This window comes from Delphinus delphis, chromosome 9 (assembly GCF_949987515.2).
Source record: "Delphinus delphis chromosome 9, mDelDel1.2, whole genome shotgun sequence".
Lineage (NCBI taxonomy): Eukaryota > Metazoa > Chordata > Mammalia > Artiodactyla > Delphinidae > Delphinus > Delphinus delphis.
Genome location: NC_082691.1, coordinates 89534752 through 89556353, shown reverse-complemented (window position 1 = coordinate 89556353; position 21602 = coordinate 89534752). Strand labels below are relative to the sequence as shown.

General features: G+C 43.8%; 1 protein-coding gene across 1 annotated transcript in view; it reads left to right on the top strand.

Annotated features, from left to right (window-relative positions):
• Positions 1-1354: 1354 nt before the first annotated feature.
• The window catches only part of LOC132430542 (solute carrier family 23 member 1-like), a 44516-nt gene continuing 24268 nt past the window's right edge, over positions 1355-21602 (top strand). Inside the window, exons 1-4 of the mRNA XM_060019799.1 lie at positions 1355-1396; positions 7099-7242; positions 10279-10436; positions 21306-21465. Coding sequence (XP_059875782.1) covers positions 1355-1396; positions 7099-7242; positions 10279-10436; positions 21306-21465 — 504 coding nt within the window. The remainder of the gene's footprint in view (positions 1397-7098; positions 7243-10278; positions 10437-21305; positions 21466-21602) is intronic.

Here is a 21602-nt window from a genome sequence, read left to right as displayed (position 1 = left end):
TAGCTTAACCCATCGACACCCAAATTTCTTAATCTTAAAAAACCCTGAATTTACAGGATTTTTAATCCTGTAAAATAAGGATGTGAATGCTATTTTTTTGTGCACATTAAGATTAAAAAAAAAAGGGGGGGGGGCTTCCCTGGTGGCGCAGTGGTTGAGGGTCCGCCTGCCGATGCAGGGGACACGGGTTCGTGCCCCGGTCCGGGAAGATACCACATGCCGCGGAGCGGCTGAGCCTGCGCGTCCGGAGCCTGTGCTCCGCAACGGGAGAGGCCACAACAGTGAGAGGCCCGCGTACCGCAAAAAAAAAAAAAAAAAGGTGTAGTGCAGTGCAAAGTTTTCAGTAATTACTGACCTTTGACTCTCTTCTTCTAACCTTGGTTTTTCTGTTACAGCCTAAGTCAGCTCTGTCCCCTCCCTTGTCAGACTTCTCATTGTTGTATTTTTCAGGGCTTCCTCTTGGACCGACTCCCATCAACGTCTACGTGTGTCCCACTGTGTGTTTCCCGAAACTTGAGACCCAGTGCTACCCCTTACAGAACATTCCATCATTATGAATAGCAGGTATTTGCTTGCACTGGACTTCATAGAGTGGGGTTTATTGAGAGTTTTGGAGGAGCGTTTTAGTGCCGTGTGTAGAATAAGAGCAAGACTATACCTTCCTGGACTTGTCTCTCTGAAAGGGGGGTTATTAGAAGTTTCTGGGTATTAGGGAGACAAGCACCCAAGGATTAGAAGCATTTTTTTCCTCCGTCTCTCACCTGAGGCCTTTGCTCCCGCCATGAGCCTTAGTGGCCTCTCCCAGGTCAGCAGCCACACCTTTCCGTCTCTAATGACTGCATTAGTACATCTCAGGGGCCAGGCTACTTGCGCTACTTTTGCAATGCTTTCATTCCGGCTCAGCCGGTCGCTAGAAATCAGCTTTAGAACACAGAAAAGCCTCTGTGTTCAGCCCAGAGCCTCACCCTCATCCCCCTCATTTCCTGCCCCTGGAAACCTGGCTTCCGGAAAGTGCTCTCCTGCCACATCCCAAGAGGCTGCACCCTGATTTGTTTCCTTGGTAGCAAGAGGGATCATTAACTTCTCCTGCAATTACCCATACTTATCAAATTGTGAAACATTCCCTGCCACTGAAGGCACCTTGGTCCCCTGCAGTGTGACCGGAGAGGGCTGGAGGGGGAGTCTGTTGCAGACCAGCAGGTGGGGCTTGGAGGCCCCACCCTCCCCGGAGCTGGCCCAGATCCTCCTCTTTCTATGATCATTTTGGCTGGCGGTGAGAAGTTAATCTTCCTCTCCTGGAGCGGCTTCTTTTTTGTTCTGAGAGGAAGCCAACAGGAGAAGACCCTAAGCGGCCATGAACTCTGCCATCACCAGCTGTGAGCACCCCGAGCCCTTGGTGAGCGCTGGTAGAAGAGAGGGAAACATAAGGGGTGGGGTGGAGTAGCAGAAAGGAGGAAAGATGCCTGGAGGGGGTCCCAGCATGAAGTCCTAATGCGGGTTCATTTTTAGTGCTAAGGACATTGACTCGTGTTCTAGGTAAGACTTTGGATTATTAGAGCTGTCCTCCCAACCTCACCCTCCCAGAGGCAAAGATTCCTCCCTGGGTGCCAAACTCTGTGAATGAATTACAAAGGAAGAAGGGAGAGCTGAAAAGTCCTCTTTGCTTTACTCTGTTGAGTCTAAATGATTGTTTTGTAGGTTTCTCAGCATTATGATTTCTTTGATCAGAAGCCCTTTCTGAAGCAAGACAAAGAGAGGGAAGCAGAGAGAGAGAGAGAGAGAGAGAGAGAGAGAGAACTAACATTTACGGAATAACCAGTATGCCCCAGGCACTTTATATACTTTGTTTTCTACCTTCAAGCCAATGAAGCATGCACCTCTGTTCCCATTTTACAGATGAGGAAACTGAGGCCCAGAGAAGTAAAGTGACAGTAACCTATCTGGAGGCCTCTGTAGCTCGTCCTTGAGCCCTGGTCCTACCATTCTCTCCAACCTATTTTGGCCACCTAAAAACAACAGGGGCAACTGAGTGGGGACCCTCTGCCCACCGTAGCCAGAAAGAGGCTCCCCCAACCAGGCGCAGCCATAGTGTCTGTGGGACAGGTGCCACCCACGAACCTAGGCTGGGCCCTCAGAACTATCGCCTGGAGCCAGGCTGTCAGACCCTGCCCACTGCTGGCCAGCCTTCTGGTAAAGAGACCCTGACCATCTCTTCTGGAATATTGTGGAAGACACCTGAGAGAAATCTCCTGTCTTCTCCAAAGAATTCCTTCTGTTAAAAAACAAAATTCAATGGAGTAAATTTAAAGCTCTAATTGACTTTATTCAATGATTCATGAAACAGGCAGCATCCCATCATAGCAAATAGAAAGGAGCTTTGAGGAGCTGTACAAAATGGAAGAGTTTTATAGGCAGAAGGAGGCAGGGCAAGGAAGTTATTCTATCAAAGAGTGGATTGTTTCAGGTGAGGTCACTTTCCTGAAAGCAGGTGTCTACCAGGCAGATCAGCTCACTAGTGCTGACCAGATAATTCGACTGACTGGTTAAAGGTTACATTCCTGGGAGAGACTGAAACTGCAGTTAGGTGAGATATTAAGTCTTGGTTTGCCAACATGGGGCTTAGCATAAGTGACTCCATTTTGGGCCTTTTTTTAAAAAAAATAAAACACTTCTGCCACTACCTTATGGAAGCCAAAAAAAAAAAAATCTTGGGAAATAAGTTGAAGACTCCATTTTCTGAAGGCTGTGATGTTTTCCACCTCATTGGTCACCTGAGGCCAGTGGGGAGTGGAAGAGTCTGGACACATCTGATTTTTTTTCAGTGGCCTGTCTTGTTATTTTCTTCAAAGCCTCAGTTTCAGCACCCAGATTAAGAGGCCATTTTCTGAGATGTTTTTGGTTTTCAAGTGCATATTGCTTTGCTAGAATCTTCTAGGGATATAAACATGGGGAAGACAGCTTCCCCACCTTGAAAGCTTACGGCCTAGCTAGGGGAAAGCGGGGTATAAAAAAATATTTCTGATACAAGGGAGAAGATGGTGAATTACATAACAGAGCGACAAGATGTGTTGGGAGTACAAGGAGGGCAATCATATCGGGTGGGGGAAGCAGAAGAGGTACAGGAAAAGGAGGCATTGAGCTCTTTGAAGGTGGGTTTAGGGGAAGCAGGGTCGTGGGGATCAGGTAGGGAGCACAGGGTGAGCAAAGGCACTGAGGCAGGATAATTGAGGCCACGTTTGGAGGGATATGGTCAATCCCATTGGCTAGAGTCAGCTGAATGGAAGTGTTAGGAAGCAAAGCTAGAGGGGCACATCAGGGAGTGGGAGGCTGTATGGGGAATGGATGGAGTCAGAGGGCCAAGGGATTCACTTCCCCCCCAGGCACCCTCCTTCCCACTGCTGCTCCCTCTGCAGCAGAGTCTCCTGCTGCTCTGCTGGTCTGCTCCTGAGAGCTGGCAAGCTGTCCCTGTACTCACAGGGAAGCACCTGCCAGCAGCTGCCCTCGACACCGAAAGAGGAGGGTTCCATTCTCCCATTTACAAGGGGACCTCGGACAAGCCTCAGTCTCCTCATCCTTAAACTGGGTTGTGAGAATCAAACGAGAGGATGCATTGGAAGGTCTTTGCAAACTGTGAAGCACTATAAAATGCCAAGCCTCAGCACAATGCCTCTTTGGAGCAAGGCTTTTGGCGAAATTACAGCTCGTGTGTTGAGTTGACAGACAATTCCAACCAGGAGACTTTGTGGCCCCCCTTCTCACACCAGTGCTCACTGGCAGGGAAGCTTCATTAAGAGTTCATTCTTCCTTCAAAAAGGTATTTGTAGGCGATCTTCAGCTGCTCTAAGACTCACAGAATTTTCCCGCCCAGGGATTCTCCTGGGATAAAGGCGCTTCCCGTATCCGGATATGCCCTGAGATGGGATTTCTTCCACCTCCATCTGAGAAGCCCCTGCTCTAAAATACCTCTGGGATGTCACTTGTTTCTATGGGTGTCTTTAATATGCTAGTGACTCATCTCTGACACACAGGAATCTCAGGTACACTGTGTACCTTCTTATTTTATTTTTTGTCCCAGTGCTTTGCATAAGTGATGTAAGGTAGTTTACAACAAAAGATGTATTTTGATCAGGCCCTATGCTTTCTACCAGCCATGACTGACGGGTTTCACAGAAGTCTCACACTCCTATCAGAAGCGAAGAACCAGCCGTTCTCAACGAAGACAAGTTTTTCCCCACTCTCAGTTCTAGGTTTTTTTTTTCATGTGGGACCTCATACAAGGTCAATTTCCCAGAAAACTGTTTTAAAACGATTACAGAAGTGGTTTCTATAACCTTCAGATGGTCCAAGTTGATATCTAGACAGAACTTAGAACATTCAGAGGTCATCAGGCTGAGAACACTCTTTGAGTCATTGACTCTTAATAGGAAAAAAAAAAAAAAAGACCCCAAACTAACATTTCCCTCAGTCAGTGTTTCCCTCCCCATCACCTTTCTGAGAATTCCGAGGGGTCCTGGGAGAAGGTATGAGGTGAGTTTGCTGGCAGCTGTACCTGCCCCAGCCCGGTGAGCTCAATCACCGGCGCACATTAACAGGCAGCCACACAGACTTCCAGTATTTTTGCAACCATACCAGAGTTAGAAGGGGACACTGAGGCTGGGAGAGGGAAAGTGAAGTGCCTATGGCTGCCAAGCAGGGGAATGACAGACCACGTCTCCCCCACTCCAAACTGCGCGCTCTGCTGTTCTGTGTAGCCTACCCAGCATCAATCAACCAACCAGCCAATCAGCCAGCCGCTCTTTCCTTCTGCCCCTCCTCTTTTTTCCTCAGCCTGTTCTCCCGCTCTTGCTGTCGTGCTCACTGACTGTGCCACGCCTTCACTAAAACCTCGCGATAAGTGCTCCAGACTTCCCTCCAGCAGCCTCCCGGCCATCTTTGGCTTGGCGTTGACCTCCTTAGGCAGAGCTAGCCGTCCTTCTTGTGCGACCCAAGTACCAAGTAGCATCAGTGCCTCCTTCTTTTCAGGAGTGTAAATAAGATCAGCGTGTTGTTTCCAAAGAATTCTAACCAGTTAAGTATTTATTTTTTAAAATCCGTGAGAAAAGTTCTTTATGGTCATTATACGTGGGTTCATTTATTTTATAGCTCAACAGAGAATGCTGTGAGCACTAACTCTGTGCTAGAGATGGAGTAGTTTTGGGACTTTATGGCCTTTAGGACGAGAAGACATAGGGTAGTGAGGTGTGTTCTGGGCTGTAGTAAACATGCCTCTGAGGAGGGAAGGCCTCGTCTGGTCTGAGGCCGGGGTGGAGTGAAGTCAGGGAATGCTTCCTGGAACAGTTTTGGGATGCTTGTTCCCAGGCATTGCTAAATAGATGAGTAGAGACAAAATCCTTACATTTAAGTTTCAGAAACTAAATGCTAGAAGGTTAATGAGCAAACGCTGTTCTGAGGCCCAGGAGCAATGCGACTCTGCGGAGCTGTGCTGTGGCTGGCTCAGTCCACCCACGGTCAGCAAGCCTGACCACGGCCCCGGGCTCCTCCGGCTGCCTGGAGGCTCAGTGTGCTGGGCCATTTTCTCCATCGCCAGTGATGTGGGCCCCGAGTACTGGGAAGGAATTAGGATCAGATTTGCCAGTGCTCTACCCCATGGAGGAGGAGGACTGGCTCAACTATGAAGTAGATGTTATTGACATTTCTGTTGTATAGATCAGAAAAATGAGGCTTAAAAATATTAGTAATTTGCCCAAGTTTGGTAAACTATATAGCCAATAAGTTGGAGGAGAAGGTCTACGATTCAAAGTTAATTGGGGGTTAAACTGGTAGGAATATAACTTGGCTATTGACCCTAGAGCATTCTGTGTGCCCTGCACTTATTTACATTTGTGTTATATCTATTCATTCATCCATACACTCAGACTGTTCAGACTGAGCGCACAGACTATTCTAGAAGCTGGGACAAAAAGAATAAGGCACAGTGAATGCATTCTAGGAACTCACACCCCAGCAGAAGAGATGGATAAGGAAACAGTCCATCCATTATAATCAACATGCTGTGATGAGGGCTTTGGCGCAAGGCTGGCCTGTAGGAGCGTATGCAAGGGCAGCTACACCGTTCTGGGCCAGAATCCCCATTTACCTGCCCATTTCCTGACCGTGGAGTTGACCCCCATTCCCTCCTCCACAAAGTTTCTTCTCTGCCAGGGCTTCAGGCAAGGCACCCACCTCTCTTGATTGGCCCCAGACTGCATGTGGAGGTCTTGCTGCAGATGTATAGTATAGAAAATCACTGGTCTTTTGACCTAGAAATCCCAAGCAGGCCAGCAGTTATCTCTGTCCCATCGCTCTTGCCTCTGGAAAGCTGTGCATCTGTCTGGTTGAAATCAGAAAGTGAAACTGAGCAGGACCCTAGGGGACTCCTGGGCACGGAAGCCTTTCCGTGTTCCCAGTTCCTTGTTCGTAGGGAACAGACTCCAGCTTCCATGACCTTCCCTGAGTCCCAAAGGACAGATTCAAACAGTTGCTAATCAGGGAAGGGAGGGGTTGCAGAGACAAGGGAGGAGCAGCCAAGAAACCATAGTGCAGCCTTGGGACAGGCTCCTGGTTCCAGGGTCCTGGTTCAGCCTCAAGGGATACACATAACTGTATCTTCTGAGCTCTTTATAGAACTAAAACCCCCAACAAATGGAAGATGTCAGCATTCTTCATTCCAGCTTAAAGGAACCAGAGAAGCTCTTCAAGAAGACCACCTGAGGCCAGATTAAAAGAACCACAGAAACTCATCAGATTACCTGAGATCAGATTAAAGGAGTGCAGGCCCTGCACACACCCTAATCTTATCAGCAAATCCACCTTTGAACCGTTGCTATAAAACTCCTCACCAGATCCTCCCAGGTTGGGACACACAGTTTTTTAGGGCAGGAGACCACTGTGTCCCCCTTTGCCTAGCAAAATAATAAAGTTATTCTTTTCTAATTCACCCCAAACTCTGTCTCTGAGATTTGATTCAGTACCGGTGGACAGAGGCGGAGGTTTCGGCATCAAAAGTCCACTTGATTCCTCTTGAAATGCTCAAATGTGTTCTTCTCTTACTCTCAGCAGAAGGGTGATGGTGTATTCAACTCCCATGAAGGTGGCCAAGGCAGGAAGAAGGATGGCCAGCCTAGGGGTTTCAGCAGTAACCACCTGGCTTATAGCATCCTGGATATCCCACCATGGTATCTCTGTGTCTTCTTGGGAGTGCAGGTAATGCCACCCATAAGCACTGGGTCCGAAGAAGCTCTGCCTCAAAAGGCACATGAACACACACTCAGGTCAAATTGCTGATATTCTTGGCTTCCATGTTGTTGATATTCTTGCCTTCCATGTTGTTGACCTCCAGGGGGCTCAAGGCTCCTCCAGTCTCTCTTTCTCTCAAGGAGTTTGGGGGTGGGGCGTGGAGTTAAGGGAGGATTCTCCCCCATGCTGAGCTAGTAGGTCACATAAAGGACACCAACTGGGCCATTGTGGTGTTGGGTTTTTTTTTCAAGATACCAATTATAATTTGTTTGGCAACAACTAAAGAGTTTGATAACCAATGCTTGGGGAATATTGGGAAACAAGCACTCTCAAACACTTTTGTTGGAATGTTATTTGGTGCAACTTTTCTGTGAACATGTAAAACATATATATTGTTTAACCCAGTCCCTAATGCATAAGAATTTCTCTGTAGGGAATACCCCAGTGGTCCAGTGGTTAGGACTCTGCGCTTTCACTGCTGAGGGCGAGGTTCAGTCCCTGGTTGGGGAACTAAGATCCTGCAAGCCGTGTGGCACAGCCAAATTAAAAAAAAAAAAAGGATTTCTCTATAGATATGCTGGCAAGACTCATTAAGGTAAGTACAAAGATGTTCTTCTTTTGGTAATAGTAAAATCACAACAAACGAACAAACAAAACCCTAGAAACACCCCCAGAATATCCATCTTAGAGAACTGTGGCACATCCTAACAAGTAATTTTTTTATGTAGCTGTTAGAAAGAGAAAGATGTATCTACCTTGCAGTTAAAAAATGATCACCAATATATATTAAGTGAAAAAAGCCAAGTAAATAACTGTGTATAATGTGATCTTTTTTTGTGTTAAAAACTAACAAACGAAAGAGAGATAGAACAATAGAAATAAGTATATGTAGTAATTTTGCATGTTTTGAAGAATTCACAAGAAACTAATAGAGGTATTTAGCCTTGGGAAGAGAAGCTAGGAAAGGAAGGGTGGCTTTCAACTTTCACTATTTATTTTGTAACTTTTGTAGCTTGAATCTTCTAATCTTATAGATGTGTTTCTTTTAATTTTACAAACAGTTCCATGTGGGGTACCAGGGATGGGATACACTTTTTTGTTAACTTCTCTGTGCTTTTCTACAAAATAAGAAGAGCAAATGTCATACTATTTTTAAAAATACTATTATGAGCCAATAAAATGGATAATGTAGATATTTTTATCATGAAAGGATGTTGAATTTTGTCAAATACTCTTTCTGCATTTATTGAGATGATCATATGATTTTTGTCTTTAATTTTATTAATGTGGTGTATCATATTTTTTGACTTGTGTATATTGACCATTCTTGCATCCAGGGGTAAAATCCCGCTTGATTATGGTGTATGACCCTTTTAATGTGCTGTTGAATTCAGTTTGCTAGTATTTTTGTTGAGAATTTTTACATCTATATCCATGAAGGATATTGACATGTAGTTTTCTTTTCTTGTAGTGTCCTTATCTGGCTTTGGTATCAGGGCTTATGCTGGCCTTGTAAAATGAGTTTGGGAGTGTTTCCTCCTCTTCAGTTTTTGGAATAGTTTGGGAAGGCTTGGTACTAATTCTTCTTTAGACGTTTGATAGAATTCACCAGTGAAACCATCTGTTCCTGGGCTTTTCTTCATTGGAAAGTTTTGATTACTGTTTCAGTCTCCTCACTACTTATTGGTCTGTACAGATTTTCTATTTCTTCATGATTCAGTCTTGGTAAGTTGTGTGTTTCTAGTAATTTATCCATTTCTTCTAGGTTATCCAATTTGTTGATGTGTAATTGTTCACACTAGTGTTTAAGGATACTTTGTCTTTCTTTTGTATCATTTCTAATTTTATTTGAGTCTTCTCCCCTTTTTTCTGAGTTTAGCTAAGGGTTTGCTTATCTTAAAAAACCAGCTCTAGTTTTGCTGATTTTTTTCTGTTGTTTTTCATTTCATTTATTTCTGCTTTGATCATTGTTTTTTCCTTTCTTCTTCTAACTTTGGAGATTGTTCTTCCTTTTCTACTTCCTTGAGGAATAAAGTTAGGTTGTTTATTTGAGATCTTTCTTTTTTCTTAATGTAGGCATTTATTGCTATAAACTTTCCTCTTAGAACTGCTTTTGCTGCATCCCAGTAGTTTTGGTATGTTTTGTTTCCATTTTCAGTTGTCTTAAGATATACATATATATATTTTTTTGTGGTGCGCAGGCCTCTCACTGTTGTGGCCTCTCCCATTGCGGAGCACAGGCTCTGGACGTGCAGGCTCAGCGGCCATGGCTCACGGGCCCAGCCGCTCCGCGACATGTGGGATCTTCCCGGACCGGGACACGAACTCGTGTCCCCTGCATCGGCAGGCGGACTCTCGACCACTGCGCCACCAGGGAAGCCTGTCTTAAGATATTTTTTGATTTCCCTTTTGATTTCTTCTTTGACCCATTGATTGTTCAGAAGTGTGATGCTAAGTTCCACAAATTTGTGTCCAGTTTTCCTCCTGTTATTGATTTCTAGTTTCATACCATTGCAGACAGAAAAGATTCTTGGTATGGTTTCAATCTTCTTAAATTTGCTAAGGCTGTTTTGTGACCTAACATATGATCTATCTTGGAGAATGTGCTCAGGCCATCCTGGTCAATGGTTTTGCCCTCACCTTGTGCCTTATTTTAATAATGAGCCTCTTGCCTTGTTCTTGTTCTTAAGGTCCCCTCCTTGGTTCATGGTATATCCTCCTGTGCTGTGTCCCTGCCTTGATTTCTTACCTAGAACATCAGTTCTTGGCAGTAGGGTCCTGCCCTTGAACCCCAGACCTTCTGGCTGGGTCCCTGCTTCTTGCTGCCAGGGCTTCCTGGTTCCTTCCCACTGCTTGCCTGGATCTCGCTGCCTGTCGCTCAAGGCCAGGCTCCTCTGAGACCAGAGATGGAACTCTTGCCTCTGGCAGTAGGAATAGGAATGAAGGTAGAGTAGGCAACTACAGCATCTCCAAGCCCATCTCTTCTCTCTGCTCTGCCCACAGCACTTCCTCACAGCCCTGGGGGGACTCGTGGCAATTCCACTCATCCTGGCCAAGGACCTGTGTTTGCAGCATGACCCCCTGACCCAGAGCTACCTCATCAGCACCATTTTCTTCGTCTCTGGCATTTGCACTCTCCTGCAAGTATTTTTAGGAGTCAGGTAGGTAAAACTCCTCCCCATGGATTTTGACTTTTTTTAAAAAATTTTATTTATGTTTGGCTGCATTGGGTCTTCATTGCTGCTTGTGGGCTTTCTCTAGTTGTGGTAAGTGGGGGCTACTCTTTGTTGCTGTGCACAGGCTTCTCATTGCGGTGGCTTCTCTTGTTGTGGAGAATGGGCTCTAGGCTCGTGGGCTCAGTAGTTGTGGCTCATGGGCTCTAGAGCACAGGCTCAGAAGTTGTGGCCCACGGGCTTAGTTGCTCTGTGGCATGGGAGATCTTCCCAGACCAGGGCTTGAACCCGTGTCCCCTGCATTGGCAGGTGGATTCTTAACCACTGCACCACCAGGGAAGCCCTGGATTCTGACTTTTACCTGCCAGGGTAGCAGCAAGGTTTGCTTGGCTTGTAGCCTGAGATGAGTTACATGAGTGGCATGATAGAGGGAGCACAGGACCAGAACTAAGAGCCTTGGTTCAAGTCCTAGCTCTAGAACTTACTGTGTACATTAGCCAGGATTCTTGATTAAAGTAACACAAATAGCTACAGACAATTATGCCTGAAACCTTTTACTTTTGCAAATTACAAGGCATATGGCTAGTGAACACATTGCGGGGCCTCCTCCCTGGACTTCAGAAGGAGTGGTGCAAGTGAGGGGCCCTTCACTGGTAAATCTGCTTTGACCTAATCTGTGCCAGGTCTGTGCTCAGCCCTGGAGTTGCAGAGGAAAGTGTAAAACATTCCCTACGATGTGCTTCTGCCCGACCTGTCTTAAGAGAAAATGACTTGACAGGAAAAATTAATGTCCATTTATTCTTTTTTTCCCTTCCAGTTTCATTGAGATGTAATTGACAGACAGCATTGTATAAGTGTATGGCATAATGATTTGACTTACATACATCAAGAAATGATTAGCACAATAAATTAAGTGAACATCCATCATCTCATATAGATACAAAATTAAAGAAACAGAAAAAAAAATTTTTCTTGTGATGAGAACTCTTAGGATTTACTCTTTATCATTTATTTATTCTTTATCAATTTTCTGAATCAAACCACACAGGCGAAGGCTGATGCAAGGTAGCCAATTATTTCCAGGATAGGCTGTCTGTAGACAGCATCCAGAGAATATTCATTCCTTGTGTGGTCTTCTGGCCTAAACCAAATCAAAGGCACTTTCCAAAGTGCTTCTTTTGCAAGTCATTTCCAGGAGATATGCCAAAGCTTAAGTTCTCCCATTTTCTGTCGAGGAGAGGGGATTAGTGCCTGCATCTTTGTCAGGTTATTTCCCTTCTCTTTCTTCCTCCTTCTGTCACCATCTCTGAGAGCCAAGATTTCTTCTAAATCCCCCACCAAGGACTCAAAGAGGTATAGGGTTTGGTCTGGTCTCTTAGGCCCCTAAAATCTGGGACCCCTCCCACTTTTCCAGAATCAGTCCTTGGAGTGTCAGATGCTGTGGTAGCATCAGAGAGGCCTTGCAGCCACCTGCCTGGATACCCAGGAGCAATCCCCCTGGCTGCCCCATGGAGAGTTACAAACACAAGGCTCTTCTGGATGGGGAAGCACCTCCTCTTAAACTGAGATGGTGTTCACTGTAATTATGGAAAAACACTGATCTTGGAAACTGAGGGCCTGAATTCTAGTCCTGGCTTCTGTGCTGTGGGAACCTGCACAAGCCATTCACCCTCTCTAAGTCTCAGTGTTCTCATCTGTAACATGAGGGAGTTGAAGTATGTTATATTTGTAAGTCCCTTCCATCTCTAATATTGTGGACACCTGTGATGCTGACAGAACAGATGATACAGTACCATATTCCTACTGGAATCTCAGTACTGAGAGTGCCTGTGGGCCTAGCCTTCTGGTAAACCCTGTGAGAGACACAACAAATCAGGAGTTAAGAGTTCAAAGAATCTATAGCCTAATTAAACATACAAAGAAAGAGGGAAATAAAATTAGGAAATAAAACCATGCTAATGTCCTTAAACTAAGGTGGGGACAGGAATACACTTGAGTTTGGTTCCACTCATGGAAATGGACTTCCTGCTCAGAGGCTAATGAGTACAGTAACTGCCTACGACATTAGAGATTATAAAACTAGCTGATAGCCTGTGAATCAAGTAGATTTGATTATTGATTATCTGATAACCAGTATTTAATTATGTACTTTTCTAGACTGCAAACAAAAATGCTGGTGCAGCAATGAGATTTCAGATTTTAATGATTAAAACCATCTTGAATAGTCAAAGGGAATGATGAGAGGTAAAAACAGCTTCCCTAATAAGAGCTAAAGAGCGTAGTGTCCATTGTGGGGTGGGCATCTGCAATCCTTGGCGGAGGGGTGGCTGCCTCCCTGGTGTGAATTTAGGGGTCTTGGGTGTGTCCCCCAAGGGCCTTCCTCAGTTAAGCACTCAGTTCCAAAATTCATGTAAGGGCGTACTTCATTATCTGTTTCAAAAGAAAGCATTAAGTTTAAATGCAATCACTAGAGGAAATTATTATTGACTATGTGTAATTCTGGGTCTTAACTCCATCTCTGGAATTACTCATGATTTTTACCCGGGAATTTCTTTTTCTGGAGTGGTTTCAAGTGATAGATCTCCCTTTTCATTTTCCTGGGAAAGTCTCATGTGTGGAGCAAGTACTTCTGCCCAAAGTGCATTCAAATCTGGCTTCTGTGTAGTCTTGCCCGAATCAGCCTGCCTGGCATTTGTCCTTTTCTTCCATGGACCTCCCTGTGGCCAAGCCCTGATCTGTCCTAGCTCTGCATCTGTTACTGGTTCTGCAGAAAGTCCATGCCCATCGCCAGAGGTCTGCAGCCATCTTGCCCCTGCCCCATTGAAAACTAGGCACCAGATGTGCCATCGGAGTTCTGTCTGGAACAGAAACAGTGGTGGCTGTTGGCAGCAGAAGAGTGACCTGGTAATCAGTCACATCAGAGGAGGGGATGATGTGTCCCAAAGAGGGGCCTGGTGCTGCTTCTTCCTCTGGGTTTAGGTTGGGTAGTTAACTACACGGAAGGTGCAGGACGTGCTTTCCTACAGGGTAGCAGGTTCTTACGTGCTTGGGGTAGGAAGCTCAGTAAAAAGATGAACACTAAGTGATCTTTGTCCAATAGTGAAGGAGTTGGGGCTCTGAAGGTACCCAGGGTTTCTCACAGCAGAGCGACCCTTTTAAGTTCAAGAATTCATCAATCCCATTCGACATTCCTGAGGCTCTGCTCCCCATTCTGAACTATTTCAAAGAAAATCCCTGTGACACCACCCTTTGCCAAATCATTGGATTGACTCCAAAAGGGAACATCAAAATGATGACACAGGTGAGGTTGGATTCCAGCAGCTCAAGCTCCAGATGTCTCTGTCCCCAACGGTTGACCTCTTCCCCAGAAGCCCCTCATGCTCTACATGTCCCAACCCCAAACCCCTTCTGGGGGCTCATCCTCTCCAGGTTCCTGGGTGCCCAAGCTGTATTGCCTTACCTAGGGGAGACTTAATTCTCCCTCTCCTTTCTACCCCTGACAATTTTTGCATTAATGTTATCTTGGAGTCCTCATGTGGTTTTTTTTTTTTTTGTTTTTTTTCAAATATTTTCTCTGCTCTTCATTTAAAAAATATTTATTTATTTATTTTAGGCTGTGTTGGGTTTTTTTGCTACGCATAGGCTTTCTCTAGTTGCGGCGAGCAAGGGCTGCTCTTTGTTGCGGTGCGCAGACTTCTCATTGCGGTGGCTTCTCTTGTTGTGGAGCACGGGCTATAGGGGCACAGGCTTCAGTAGTTGCAGCACGCGGGCTCTAGGGCACGTGAGCTTCAGCAGTTGTGGCGCATGGGCTTAGTTGCTCTGCGGCATGTGGGATCTTCCCCGACCAGGGATCATACCTGTGCCCCCTGCATTGGCAGGCGGATTCTTAACCACTGTGCCACCAGGGCAGTCCCTCGTATTTCTGTGAAGAGGAAATTTAAAAAAATTTTACCAAAGCCATGCTAATTAAATTAGATAATGTATGTAAAGTGCTTAGCTCAGTGCCTGGTACGTAAAATTTATTTTTCACACCAAGAAAAGGGTATTACCATAAACACAATTTTGCACCCTCCCTGCCTTTGTAAATTATTGAAAAAAATTTAAATGTGGTTAAAAAAACTCCTCCCCCTCTTTTTTAAACATACACAATACATTATAAATATCATTCCATTTCAATAAACACATTTCCACAATAGCACTTTTAGAAAAATATCACTTAGTATTCCATATTCTAGAGTACATAACATATTCTAGTTTAACCATTTCCTATTAAAGGACATTTAAGTTGTTTTGAGCTTTTCACTATCATAATAGTGACCAACATAATTCATAATTATGAGAGATATGCATCTTATGTGTACTGATAATCATTTATCTAGTTAAAGACAGAGAAGAGACTTGAAGAAGTGTTAAAGGTTATTTCTGGCTGGTATACATTGTATAGGAAAGGTATATATTATATGTGTGCTGATAAAGTTTATCTAGTTAAAGATTAAAAAAAGATGAGAACAAAATGTTGATGATTATTTCTGGGTTGTAGAATTAGGGTGGTTTATTCTTTATATTTTTATTTACCATTAATTTTTCTTCAGAGTCCATGTGTTTCTTTATAACTGGGAGAAATGAAAACCATTTAAAAATTTTTTTTAGAAAAGTATCAGGATATGTTTTGTGAGCCACACCCTTTGAATCTTTGCCTGAGAGCAAAAGTCCAGTAGGCTGCCCATTACCATCTTGGAAAGGGGCTTGATAGGTAAGGTTCAAGGCTACAGCCTTGAGACAACTTCCTAGATTCTTTGTCACTTCACCTGCTTTTATCTCTGTTTTCCCCAATGTGTTTCTCTGTGGAGGTCAGCATTAAAGCCATTAAAAAAAGAAAAAAAGGAGAGTTGTGCTTGTCTTTGGGGCAGATCAGAAGGGAGGACTGGAACAATGAGGGTGGGTGTCAAAGGTACACTCAAGGCAGTGGGTAGTGATGGGTTTAGAGAAGGCAGACAAACAGCCTTCCCCTACCAACCAGAGATCCCCCCCTTCCCCCCTTTCTTCTAGGCAGAAACAAGCACTCTCATCCCTCCAAGCTGATTATTTAGTTATTTTCCACCGTCTCTAATTAATGCACTTCTGTTTTAGGCACTATTGACTGAAGTGCCAATATGGATGACTATGATTTCATTTTCTTTCACAGCCCCTCACTCCCACCACATACAAGCATATTTTCCATCATCCTATTCTCATACCCTCCCAGCATAGGTCAATATTGAATGTACACATTATAATGACTGGGATGCTATTCAGAGCTGAATCACAAAGTGATTCCTTTCCTGCCCAACTTTTTGTTTTCCCTGAAATTAATATCTTTCTTTTTTTAAATATTCTTTAGTTTCTATCTGTTTGTTTTTAACTCAATGATAAACTCCCTGCCTGTTGCTAAATCTCTTCTTAATAATTTCATCACATCAGGTAGCCTATCAACTTCATCTTCTTGATGTACTACCTCCTGGGGCTCTCTGACTTGCTGAAGTCTGGAGCTGTCGCTGTCTGTGCCTGGTATACATTAGATATGTCATCCTGAGATGCCTCTTTACCCTTATTCTGGGAATTCCCTTCATGTCAGTTTTCAAGTCTAGATCTCTTGTTCCCATGTCTTCCTCTTTTTTTTGGTGGAACACGAACATGCAGTAGTTTCCCGAGAGAACACATGGGAGGTAAATTCTGTAAGACTCTGCATATGTGAAAATGTCTTGATTCTATTCTCATACTTGATCGATAGCTTGGCTGGGTATAAAATTTTAGGTTGGAAATCATTTTTTTTTCAGAACTTTGAAAGAATTGTTCCCTTGCCTTCTAGTTTCCAATATGGTTTTAAGAACTCCAAAGCCTTATGTGACATTCCCCCTTCTGCTGCAGAATTTTGTACAGGCCCAAGTTGTGCTGAGTCTATTTATTATTTAACTGGGAGAGATCTATTTATTTATAGTGTCTAACATACAAGATCAACTATGATCATCCTATTGCTAAATCCAATAGACAACTGTTCAACTAGACTTGACTTTTGAGCTTCCATGTTGGTCTCTGCATCATCCAATTTTAGCAAGAATCTTGCTCAGTCACTGTAGCCAGAATCCCCACCCTCACTCTCTGATTGGTTTTCTCATTTTTCACTATCCACAGGTGATGTCTGTTCACCTTGGCCTGTTTTCAGCAAGAATCCTGTTCTTACCCCTGATGCTTCCTCTTAGTAACTTTCCATCCACTGAACCCCACCCTGCTCCTTGGCTATAAATTCCAAGTTTTCCTTGTCACATTGGGAGTTGAGCCTGATCTCTCTCCCCTATTACAAAACCCCATCGTAGTAGCCCCCCTTGAATGAAGTCTGCCTTAACGTCTTTAACAACCGTCATGTATATCATCTTATGAAGTGTACATGAGAGCTCAGAGAGAAGGGTTGAAGCTTAACTTCCCAATACTTCCAAAAGGTTAGCTGTTTCTGTTTTATGGGCCCAAATGGAACTACTAAGAGATGAGAAAAATTCCCCACACAATCATTAGCATAAACTGTTGAAGAAGTTTGTCTTTCCACATGCCCTCTTATCAGTTCTTATAACAAACACACTTTTGCAATTTGGCCCAGTGACTCAGACTTTCTGATCAGGGCTCTGCACTTCCCAGCTTAGCCCTGCCACTGGCACCTGCCCCCAGCATCATTTTCCTCATACAGAGACAGTGCAGTATTGTCCTACCCACCCTGAAGTACTCTTGGGATAATTATATGAAAATGCTATGTAGTTTTAAAATACTTTATAAACTTAGATGTTGATAGTACCCCCACGACACATTTCTGTGGCTTTGACAACCTAAAATATCAATCCTATCAAACTTCTAGGAGACATTCCTGAGACTGCAGATTTTGACATTTTACATGCAAGTTGTTGTTTTAAAAGAAAATGGTGGGGAGTTTTCTTCTTCAGACTTGAGTATACAGATGAGATGGTAAAGGGTGAAGGGAAGAGGAAGATGGATAGGGAAGGTCTTAGGAAACAAATCTTGGAGAACCAACCTGCAAGAAATGGGAATGCCAGACAAGAGCTTAAAAAAAAAAAAGTCCATACTATAACATCTGTTATTTGAGGAAACATTAAGAAAATGTTTTGGTGTACACTACCTTTTCTAGAAGTAGCCACACATTGCAGAGGGAATAAAAATGAAAATTACTCTATTTATTGAGCTCTTCTCTTTCCCAGGCATTGTGCTAATCACTTACATATAGTTTATCTTCACAGCTACTCCTTGGGAGAGTAGTATTATCTTTATTTTGTCAAAGAGGACACTGAGGCTTGCAGAAACTGGGCAACACGCCTAGGTCACACAACTGATAAGGTAGAGCCTGATTCAAACTTGCCTTTGGTCTACACCATGCTCTTAACTGGTGTTACAGGGCAATGGTGATAAGTAAGGAAACCCAAGCACTCATGCTGGTTAACTCTAAGACCTTGGGCTCCAAATCCCCTATCTATAAAATGACAAGGCCAGGCTGAATACGCTTCAAATGGCTCTTCTATTTCTAAAATGTTGAGTTTTAAAAATCAACAATCTATGGTTTACAAGAGAGACATTTAAGTCAGAAGGCGTATGTATAATAATAGTGAATCATACTCATGGGAAAATTTTAAAAATAGGAATTACCATCATGCTAGCACATGAAAGTAATTGTGAAATTAAAGCAGCACTGAGATACACATTAAGGTCACCATGAAAGGTAAAAGATACATGAAGCAGTAAAGCCTTGTAGTGATACTGAATGCACACGTCTTAAACATGTACCAGGAAAGTGCGTAATAGAAAAACTAGCAGAAATGCAAGAAATACATGTAGATCTCTCTCCCTCTCTTAAAAAGGTACCAATGAGAAGTTATGGGAAAGAAATGGGAATGCTAACAAAATGAGGTGGGGAGGGGGAGAGGAATGGATGGAAAATGGGATTGGAAGGTCTGAGTACAGAATAATGAGGGAAGAATTTATGGATACATTGTGTGAATCTAAAGGTAGCACATAAGAGTACTCTCCAGGGCTTCCCTGGTGGCGCAGTGGTTGAGAGTCCGCCTGCCAATGCAGGGGACACGGGATCGTGCCCCGGTCCGGGAAGATCCCACATGCCACGGAGCGGCTGGGCCCGTGAGCCATGGCCACTGAGCCTGCGCGTCCAGAGCCTGTGCTCCACAACAGGAGAGGCCACAACAGTGAGAGACCCGCGTACTGCAAAAAAAAAAAAGAGTACTCTCGTAAATAAATGGAAAAAATTCATCTTGCTCTTGAACATAAAAGGTATTCTTAGCAATTACAAAAACATAGAGGGAATTCCCTGGCAGTCCAGTGGTTGGGACTCAGTGCTTTCACTGCTGTGGCCCGGGGTTCAATCCCTGGTCGGGGGACTAAGATCCTGCAAGCTGCGAGGCGTGACCAAACAAAACAAAAAGGTAGAAAGTCCATATATCACATTATCCCAACTACATATAATAATCTTGAAAGGAACATGAACAGAGTTAGAAAAGTGCTGAGCTACTTGAAAATTTTGAAGTGCTCCCTTAAAGAAGTTCTAAGTTGGGGATGAATTCCTGCATATAATAACAAAAAACAGTTTTTTCAACAAACATAAAGCTCACCATCATAAAAATTGTTATAAATATATTTTGACAGTATCTGTGTAACGAGTAGACAGTTTATAGACAAGGAAAAACATAAAATGACACGAATGAGTGCACGTCTATTATGACTTAATGAAATGCAAATTAACATTTGTTAGGGTTTCGTTATATACCTGTTAAACTAAAAAAATAAAATAAAATAAAATGAGAAAACCCAACGTTCGTAGGTTTTTGCAACACTAGGCTCAGTGCTGGAGAGATGGAAAAGAAAAATAATCATCCCTGACCTCATGGAACCCATTAATACTGAAATGGCTGCGGCAATGGTGGCATAGTAATGGTGGAGTGCTTTTAAGCAGAGTCATAAGGTGTTTAAAGAACCCTTGAGAGTCAGTTACTATAAATGATTAGTTTGTTAGTACAAGAGCTAACAGAGAAATGTGTAGAATGTAAGTGGTGTTTTGTCTCAGTCACCATGGTATCCCCAATACCTGGCGACCAGTGCCTCTCACAGAGCAGGTCCTCAATAAATATTTGTTGAATGAATGAAATGTGCATATGGAATTACAGCAAAAAATTAAAACACAATTCTTGTATTATATACTCTGTACATATGATATGCAAAGATTTCTATGTTCATTTTAAAAGCTCAAAAGGATTTTGCAGTGATATAAGTATAGCATGTTTCCCTTCTCTGTCAAGATACTTAGCTTCATAAGTTCTATGCATTTTAATTGAAGTATAGTTAATTTACAATGTTGTGTTAGTTTCAAGTGTACAGCAAAGTGATTCGGTTATACAAATATACATATATATATATATGTATGTGTAGATATGTACATATATACTTTTTCAGATTCTTTTCCATTATAGGTTATTATAAGATATTGAGTATAGTTCCCTGTGCTAGTGCTATACAGTAGGTCCTTGTTGTTTACCTATTTTATGTATATTAGTGTGTACCTGTTAATTCCAAACTCCTGATTTATCTCCCCCCCTTAATTTTTTAATTAAAAACATTATTCACACATACCCATTCCACCACCCATATGTTCCTGCCCTGTGTGTGCCATATATTCCAATCTGTTTTGGAACCTTATGGGTCTAGATTTATGAATCTAGATTACTTGTTCTCAGCCCTGGTTGACATTAGAATCACCTGGAGCTTTAAGCCCTCCCCATGCCTGGCTGCACCCTCTTGACAAGCCCACTAACTCATCTGAGGGTGATACCCAGGCATTGCTGATTCCTACTTTCAGCCCACTTAGGCAGCAAAACTTTATATTTTCATTAAGTAAAATGTGTTCAATCTTTCTCAGAAATAACCCTTTAAGCTGTCTTCATGGAATCCTGAGTTCAAAAATAGCCTTCTAGTATTGTTAAGAAAAAGTACCTAAACTGGGTGTGCTATAGTGACAAATGCAAGCACGAGGCCGACGTCCCTTTGTTCCACCCCCCACCCCAAATTCTAATATGCAGGGCAAAGAGACTAGGTGAGCCTTGATAGCTTCTGACCTTCTAGTAAGAGAGGGTTATTGGAGGTTGACTTATCAGGCTACATTCACCTTGAAGGGAGACAAGTCAGATGGGCTAGAAGTTCTGCTAGAAGTTCTCACAGAGGCCAGAGTGAGACACCAACGAGGAGGGAGAAAGACGTGGGTGGGGGATACGCCCTGATAATTGACCTCAAGCCTATTCAGTCCAGGTGATAAAAAGGAGCCTGAAGGTAGAGGTCTGGGATTGCTGTTCATTTCTGAAGAGGCAAAGGAATCTGGCCACCCAGATTCTAGGCTGTGCATCTCTTGTCAGTGGGTGGAACTCCACATGTGTGAGCTGTGCTTTGATCCTGGGGTCTGGGGAAGATTCTCTGGGACTGAGGAAGACAATGGCACCCACTCAACATGTTCCCTGAGCTCTGTGCTACCCCCAAATCGTTTCCCAGCACCTGACTCTCTGCTCCTGGGCTTGTATCTCCAGGACTGGGGTTAGGTCTGCTTGCTTTCCCTCTCCACCTCTCCTACCCGTCCAAAGTCTGGCAGGGTTCATGGGTCTGACTTGGAGCTTGGCAGGAGTTCCCTGTAAACTGAGAACTGCAGGGGTCATGTGTTGCCTTGAAACTAAGGTAGGACTTGGGATTAAAAGGCCTCCACTGGGACCAGTGACAGACCAGCGCTTAAAGAGCTGATTGGTAACTCTCTCCTTTCCCCTCCTCCAGGCTGCCCATTCTCCAGGGAGGAACATTTGCTTTTCTGGCACCCTCCCTGGCCATGCTGTCCCTTCCCACCTGGAAGTGCCCCATGTGGACACTCAATGCCAGCCTGGTGAACACCACCTCCCCTGAATTCACTGAGGAATGGCAGAAGAGGATCCGAGAGGTATTGGGGTGAGGGGGATGGGGTGAGAGGAATGGAGTGGTCCTCAACAGGGGCTCCTGAGTTGATTCATTTGTTCAACATTCATTGTTCAACTCATTGCTGAGCAAGATTCCAGGCTTTAAGATACTTGGCCCTTG